This window comes from Egretta garzetta, unplaced genomic scaffold, assembly GCF_000687185.1.
Source record: "Egretta garzetta isolate BGI_Z169 unplaced genomic scaffold, ASM68718v1 scaffold330, whole genome shotgun sequence".
Lineage (NCBI taxonomy): Eukaryota > Metazoa > Chordata > Aves > Pelecaniformes > Ardeidae > Egretta > Egretta garzetta.
The window spans coordinates 595,324-603,327 of record NW_009258275.1 but is presented as its reverse complement, the minus strand read 5'-3'; the positions used below and the strand labels follow the sequence as shown (position 1 = coordinate 603,327).

Sequence of the window (8,004 nt, the reverse complement as noted above, 5' to 3'; positions counted from 1 at the left end):
GCACAAAACCTTTTTTTCCCCCCCCAACTGTGTTTTTGGAAATGAAGCAATCTCCTAGCAGTTTTAGTGTCGTGCTTTTTCATTCACCTCAGGCAAGCTATAGCTGTCAGCCTTGGTGGCAGGAGGCAGGGGGACAAACTCCAGGCTGCCCATGGATCTCTGCCTGTGCTGTTTATGATTTGGCAGTCCAGATGGTAGTTATAAATTACTTGTCTTCAGGCATATTTAAGAACATACCTCTTGTCCCGTGAACCACCAGACAGAAATGTTGACAGTCCTTGTAATGTTTTTGCTTCTGAAAAATGGCTGTTCGGTGAGCTTAATGCTTGGATGTTGCAGTGAAATTGAGGATGATGTTTCAGATTTATTGTTGCATTGTGTACATCTCTTAATGGGCTTGTTAGAGTTGTTGCTGCTCACAGATCTCTCCTCAGGGATGCTTGAAGCAATAATAATTAACTGTATGAAGTGAAGATGTGTTTGAAGCTATGGTTTCCATTTTTTAACCTGCTAGCAGAGTTTAGTTTTTGGTTCTTTTGCTTGGCGTTCCGTCTGGCTGTGACTCAGTGTTAATATCATATTAAGGTCCTCTGTGATAGTGGTGCTTGAAAGACTCTTGCAGTGTGGCTTACTGCAAAGTGCTGTTTCACCCATCGCTAGTAGAAGCAAGCGGTGCTTTATGGGGATATGTTTTCTGTCTTTTGCTTCACAAGCATGAAACCTCGCAGCTCTCCTATATTGCTTTTGTTCTTTGGTTTCCCTGTCTTTAGGATCATAGAATCATAGAATGATGATGAGCCTAATTGTCCAAGGTCACTAAGTGAGGTAATAACAGAGATTGAAATAGAAGTGAGGAAATGTGCCTGACATGCCCAGTCTTTAAAGTAAAAGCAATCTCTGCAAGAGTATTAACAGTGGCAATAACAAGGGGAGCAGCTTCCAAAGCCTTGAGCGTTCCTTTTAGTCGGGCCAGTACTGCTTTTGGGATTAAAACTTGGAAAAAAAGACGTTGAGATTCTGGTCCCTCGGGCTTTGTTGCAAGTAGGGGGATTTGCTACTAAGCAACGTGGCTGTGAAGTATGGAATTGCTGCTGTTCCTGTCATATTAATTGTGAACCAGGCACTGAGAAATTAGCTCCTTGCCAATAGGAGAAATCCCCATGCACGTTTGTTTCTGCACTAGGATGACTTGTGCATAACCCTGTTTGTAGTTATCTAATGCACCCCCCTTCTCCCCCCAACAGGGTAATATGAGAAAGTCTGGGCAAAATTTTGTACTGGTTTAGTTGAAATGGTCTTGTGTTGGTAGAAGAGAATAATTCAAGCGCTTAACATGGTATATGGCTGTGGTGGTGGGTTGTGCATTGGCATTTTACCCGTCTCATCCATACCTTTGAAAATACTGCAGCATTCCCATGTGGACTTCTGTTCCAGAGGAATAGACAAGAATATCTTTCCAATATTCTGCTTCCAACTGCTGAAGGACTTTTCACTGTGCTTGATATTTAAAGAGTTCCTTGTGTTGAGGTGCTTTGGGTTTTCTGCATGTTCCTTCCTCCTTCTTGGCTGTTTAGAATTGGTCTGGCTGTGGCTTGCAAGGATCCGCTCTTGTGGTGTTGCTGTAATGCAGCCTTCGTAATCTCGGGGACTTGTTTTTGGGGGCTTTCCAGCAGACTCGCAGCCTTCGTAATCTCAGGGACTTGGTTTTGGGGGCTTTCCAGCAGACTTGCTGTAGCTGAAGGAGCAGAAGGCGGCTGGTAAGGCCTAGAGGAATCCAGTGCCTTACTCCTTTGCAGGCTGGCAATGTTTTGAATGCATTAGTTCCTAATCTTTATCAGTACTAAAGCTAATGCCTGTTTGGTGGAAGTTCTTTAACCCCTTACCTGCCTGATTCAGGAAAAAGGAGAAATGAGATAGTACTCCTAACTTTTATGCTTGGTGAGAAAGACCGATGGATAAATGTTTATTTGGACCGGCTCTGTAGAATGCTGCTTGGGGTATTTGGTTTATTTCCTGTGCCTTTTGAGATGGTCAGATTTCCACAGGCAAAGTTTCGTTGTGGTCCCTTCTAACCAGTTAGGTTTTCCTTGCACAGTGCTTCACAGCTAAAAGCTTAAGGGGCCAGCTTGAGTCTGCTTGGTCAGAACAAGTACCATGAAGACTTGCTGGCGATAGTTTGTCGTTTAAAGGAGCTTGGAATTCCTAGGTGTTTGTCAGGTGGAAAATAGCTTGCCTTGTCACTCAAGCTCCTGTGTTTTTTGTATGCCTTGGAAGCCATTCCGTATTAAGTCTGAATGGAGAAATCTAGTACCCCCCTCTCTTTCTCTGATTCTCTGGCGTTATAATCAAGTATGATCATTTTTGTGAGAAAGGGTCGCTATGATGCTGGTGAAACAGTCCATACCGCTTTTGTTAAAACCAGTTATTTGTGCTGTTTTCATTTAGACTTTACAGCAGCAAGAATGCAAACTTCTCTATAGTCGTAAAGAAGGTCAACGTCAAGAAAACAAAAACAAAAATAGATACAAAAACATTTTACCCTGTAAGTATAGATTTCTTTCATTATAATGCAAGCCTGCTACTTTTCTACACTTTGTTTTCTTAGCTCGTAAATACAGGGTTAATTAATCGCCACCGTGCTTTTTCTTCTTTAGTGATAATTTCCCCTCTTATGTTGTCAGTATTAGCCCATGCAATTTCCAATTTGTGTTCATGTACTTGCACTTTGTAGATACCGATATTTTGATTCCCAAGTATTGTTTTTATCTTCAGCTTTCATTTAAAAGCGTCACATCCCTAAACTTACTCAGCAAACTGGAATGCTTAAATTTAAGAGGATTAATTTGTGGTACAAAACTGCGTGGTGTAAATCCAGCGGCCGTTTGCCTTGACTCAGTGCAAGTCCATGTACTCACAAGTTACTAGAGGTCGTGAATGCTTATTTTGATCTAGCTTGTTATGAATTGGCCACTTGTTTTAAGAAATGGCAAATGGTTGAATATTCTAGCTGCTAATTTACTGAGTTTGGTAACTTAATAGCTTCTGGTAGGAGTAAGAAATGTACCTGTCTCTAGGATATTTAAAAAGAGCTGTGTGTTTATACCTGTAGGATGCAAGTGCTTAACATACATATATGTTCTTCCAGTTGATCATACCAGAGTTGTTCTACATGACGGTGACCCAAATGAGCCAGTTTCAGACTATATCAATGCTAATATTATTATGGTAAGTATCCTCCTACCTACAGGAATCTTGTTAGCACAGCCCATGTCTGCTCTTCAGCAGACTCACCTAGACCCAAATTAGTCTTGTGACAAATTGTCACCATGTGTTAAATTGTTTTTTTTTTTCTCTAGCCTGAGTTTGAAACCAAGTGCAACAACTCCAAGCCAAAAAAAAGCTACATTGCTACTCAAGGTTGCCTACAGAACACAGTGAATGACTTCTGGAGGATGGTGTTCCAGGAGAATTCCCGAGTTATTGTTATGACAACAAAAGAAGTTGAAAGAGGAAAGGTAAAGACAGACTCTCAAACTGGCCTTAGGAAAGATCATGATATTGGAACGTGGGCAAGGACTAAAGTGACTTGGTTATCTTGATTTATATGCTGAAATCTGGTGTGCCACCATGTCTTTGGAGACTTGGAAGGTGCTGAGTGGCCTTTTTTATTGGTGCCTGTGGGAATTGAGGGCATGCTGCTATCATATCATCAGGCCTCCCCTTTTTTAAGGGTTGACTGATTCAATTTTAGCTACTGAATGTGAATCTATGTATTTTAAAATTATTCAGGGAATGAGGCACTGGAATGAGAGATGCAGCCAAATGGCACTCTGCATACTTGAAGGGATAACTCTATTCTTGTAACAAAAGTATTGCCACTTATTTTATGGCATTAAGCTTGTATAGGCTTTACTAGAAAAGCAGACTTGTGGGACTTTTATAAGAGTGAATTTAGATGATATTGCTTCTTACCTAAAAACTACAATACAGTGTGAAAATTACTGCCCCAAGTTCACCTCATTCAAGTCACATTTACTAGACTCTACTAGAATGCTGTTCTCTCTTCTGGCTTTACTTCCTATGCTTGAATTTGATTATGTTCTCACTATGTGCTGAGCTAGTGATTACAACTGAAACTGTACCTACTTGGGAACCCCACAACCAGGTGTGATTTAGCACTTTTATTCCTAAAGCCAGGTCCTTTGCCTGCCCTGTCCTTCCTGAAGACAGCTGCCTGTTCCGCCTCAGGAATCTGTAAGCCCCTTGTGAGCTGCTCTGGCAGTATTTAATGCTCTGAAGGAGGGAATTTTCCTGCAATGGTGTATCCCAAGAATGTCTGTTTTACCTTTTGAGGGCAGAGATCTTGTCTTATTCGCTGCCTTCTGGCAAATCCAAGGCTATTACTTTGTTTCTGGGTTCTAATGACATATGGCAGAAAAGCATAGGAAATAGTTGAATACTGATATTCTGGCAACTATCACGTACCACTTCCTGTCTATAGCATAGTTTTATCTTTGGAATGTGTTGCTTCTGGTCTTTTTTTCTGTTTCATAAACAGTTTCTTTTCTTTTTTCTTTTTTTTTAAATTTTCTCTGCCTTTTCCATGTACCATTGTCCACCTCTTCAATAATCCGATGACCTGTTTTTGAATGGAAAGCTGTTATCTTGTTAGATGAGGGTTGCTTTTGAAAAAAAAAATAAATTAAATTGAAAGTATAGCTAATGTTTTTCTATGGGTGACTGATAACTGCGGGGGTTCTTTACCGCTGCCCCTGAAAAAAGAGGTGCTGTGTGTATGTACTGAAGACAAACAGCAGGAGACTTTATGGGCTTGTCTTCCTAATCTGGGTATTAAAGCTGCCATTAGTGGTGTTTGTAGAAACCATTGGACTCTGTCTTTGTGGATTTTATTTGGCTTTGTAAATTTCTGCCCATTCATCACCCTTGTAAAGGGGCATAATTTGTGTTTCCTTCCTGAGAGTGAACTGAAGGAGGGAGTAGCTACCCCTTTCCAGTGGCTTTCCTCTTAAATCTTTCTCTTGGAAGAACAGAAATAAATAATGGGGTTGTTTTGAAAGAGTTCACTTGAATACACTTAATACACTTTTTTTTTTTATACATAACCTATGGAATGGCCTGTGCTCCTCTGCAGTTTCTCCATGATTCTTTCCAAATTTTGCTAAGCCTGTTTTCTGTCCTCTGGCTGTATAAAACATTTTAATGCCTGATTACTTAATCAGTGCTGTAAGCATTGATTTTTTTTTTTCTTTTTTCTTGATGCCTCTTTTACTTCTCCAAGAACTGCAGATAACTGTCCTGATATAAAAGAAAAGCTTTTTTTATCTCAGGCCAAGATGCTTTCAGATCTGCAGGAAGGAGAGAAACATCTACATCAGAGATGACTTCAAGAGCATGTTGCCTAAGGAATTGAGGAACTATGAAACATCTCAGATCTGCACAGAGTTCTGAATATGCTTTAGAATACACTGTAGAAGCAGCAAATACGTAAAAACTAAAATAGTGGTGTTTTGGAGGCAGTCCATTGAGCTGATGGCACATGCATCCCCTTTATCACACTAAAGCTTGTTTTAACGTCGCGTGTTACTGTTCAGGCTTGCTATACCAACTGCTCTTGTGTTCAGAGTTCTGTATTGAAACTGCCAGTTATCTTGGCATATGCTAAGATCAGCATCTTTTCTTTAGCTTGAACCTTTTTGGAGAAGGCAGGGAAAGAAGGGCAAAAGTAGCAGAAAAGCATCTTGCTGCCTAAGTAGGCTGGAAAGCATGTGTTCTATCGTTTTTTACCCTATCTTGTGCTGGCAGAAGGAACTTTCTTGTTGCCATGTTTTCTGATAAATATGCAGTAGTAACTGCAAATAGGAAATGTTTCTCTGTAGTACTCAGTGTTTGATCTGCGTTTGCTCTTGCTGGAAGCTGCATCTAAATACCCACTGTAATACCTCATTTGATACTGTGTGGACTTGTATTGCATTCGCAGGCTAGCAGGAGTCGCCCTTCCCTGAGCTTTTACAGGAACCAAATGAAAGTAGTAATAGGCAAACGTGTTCTTCAGTGGATGGAATACATCCCTGGCCAAAGATAATCTGAGGGTGAAGCAGCACACCAAAAGCTCTAAATTTCAAAGCTTACGGACGCAGGAGGCTTCAGTCCCCTGCCACGGGGAGCAATTCTTTTGTTGCTTTCGTGATTGAATTAGAGAGCTATGTTAGCCCTTTCTGCTCCAAGTGATGAAAAAGCCAGCATCCAAGTTTCATTTCTGCTAAAAACTGCTTATACCTTTGACTTGTATTTATTTTGCAGGCCGTTGGGTTTTGGTTGTAGAATAGCCCGTAAAGCTACAGCATTCCGCTGGAAATTCTCAGTATTTTGAGACTCATAGTTGGGTGGAGATACCAGTAATGGTATTGTAATCTTTGGGTTTTGAAACTGAGGCAAAGCAGGTACTAAGATGATCACAAAAGCTGCTAAGAGGAGAGCTTGCCTGTACCTGTTTGTCTGAAATCATCCGGTGTTTGTTATGGGGAAGAGAAGCTTCCCCCTGAAATGTACTTTTCCCTTGTCAGCTAGTTGTCCAGCTGGTGCTAGTAATTGTCCTCTATGTATTCGCAAGTGAAAGCTTCAGAAATGTGTTTGTTAACCAGTTTGAGAACCAGCCTTTCTCCTTACTGATCGCTCCTTTTTATTTATTTATTTTTTTTTTAAATTTTGCAGAGTAAGTGCGTCAAGTACTGGCCTGATGAATATTCCCTAAAGGAGTATGGTGTTATGCGTGTTAGGAATGTTAAGGAGAGCGCAGCACATGATTACACCCTAAGAGAACTTAAGCTTTCTAAAGTTGGGCAAGTAAGTACGTTAGTAACTCTGTCCTTTTCATTTAGGTTGCAGATCACAAAAAAAAAAAATGGAGAAATAGACTGTTTCTTTGGAATCAATAAAAGCACTAAGAGATTAATAAATTGAGCCCTGTCTCTTTCTTTGAAGCTCCAGGTTTAGTTCCATACATCTTTCTCTTTGTCCTTGGGATAATTGAGGATTCTTATACCTAAGCACTTTTTGGCAGAAGATGCACGGCTGCAGAGCTTTGAGGAAATCTGGAAAGAGAGACGATGCTTTTAAGTAATCACAGTTCAGTCTAGCTAGGTTTTGGCTTCCTTTCATGGAGATGGTTGCACTAGAAGAAAATGGTTGTGTGTGTGTCCAGTATGTAGAAAGGACACTTAAGGGAAAGGAATAAAAAATATGAGGAAGGAAACAGTTAACTAGCGTGGAAGTAGCACTTCCTTGTTAAAGAACAATTTGGATCAGGGTGCAAAAAGAGTTGTGCAAGAAGCAAATAAGCAGGATGTATTAGATTGGCATGTCCATGGGATGGAACTGGGTGGGAAGAAGTGCGTAAGGTAGGTGCCCCTAGGAATGAATGGCGAGTATGACAGGCGAAGGTCCCTCGTTTTTGGTTGCCCTCAGGCAGAACTTTGCCACGGCTTCTAAAGGTGAAAATGGAAATGTTCTTGGCAACAACTGCATGAGAAAGAGGCAGGTGGTGTGATTGACTTGTCAGGCCAGGAAGAACTCTGGCTTGTTCCTTCCTTTAAAGAGAGCTGTGGTGCTGTGGATTCCGAGCAGCAGGTTGGATATGCCACCTTTGGATCGGACTCAACTTTGCCACATAAATGCTTTTAGTTAGGTTTTGATCTGAAGGATTTTGTTTTCACGTGTTGGCATCTTCCTTCCAGGGGAACACAGAGAGAACAGTCTGGCAATATCACTTCAGAACTTGGCCTGATCATGGAGTCCCAAGTGACCCTGGTGGCGTACTAGACTTTCTAGAGGAGGTGCACCATAAGCAGGAGAGCATTTCTGATGCAGGACCAGTTGTGGTCCACTGCAGGTACGGTGATGCGCTATGCCTCTCCTGCTGCTATTCTCTACGCCTTTGGAGTTCTGTTAGATCCCTTTTTTTTTTTTTTTTTTTTTTTTTTTTTT

At 41.0% G+C, this 8,004-nt stretch overlaps 1 protein-coding gene across 2 annotated transcripts in view; it reads left to right on the top strand.

The window, feature by feature from the left end:
• Positions 1 to 8,004, top strand: part of PTPN11 (protein tyrosine phosphatase non-receptor type 11) — a 22,832-nt gene that overhangs the window by 6,546 nt on the left and 8,282 nt on the right. The window contains exons 6-10 of one of the 2 annotated variants that reach the window (XM_035891460.1): positions 2,446 to 2,542; positions 3,146 to 3,225; positions 3,357 to 3,515; positions 6,733 to 6,864; positions 7,755 to 7,909. In XM_035891460.1, the coding sequence (XP_035747353.1) occupies positions 2,446 to 2,542; positions 3,146 to 3,225; positions 3,357 to 3,515; positions 6,733 to 6,864; positions 7,755 to 7,909 (623 nt within the window). The remainder of the gene's footprint in view (positions 1 to 2,445; positions 2,543 to 3,145; positions 3,226 to 3,356; positions 3,516 to 6,732; positions 6,865 to 7,754; positions 7,910 to 8,004) is intronic. The other variant, XM_035891466.1, reaches the window with a different exon arrangement.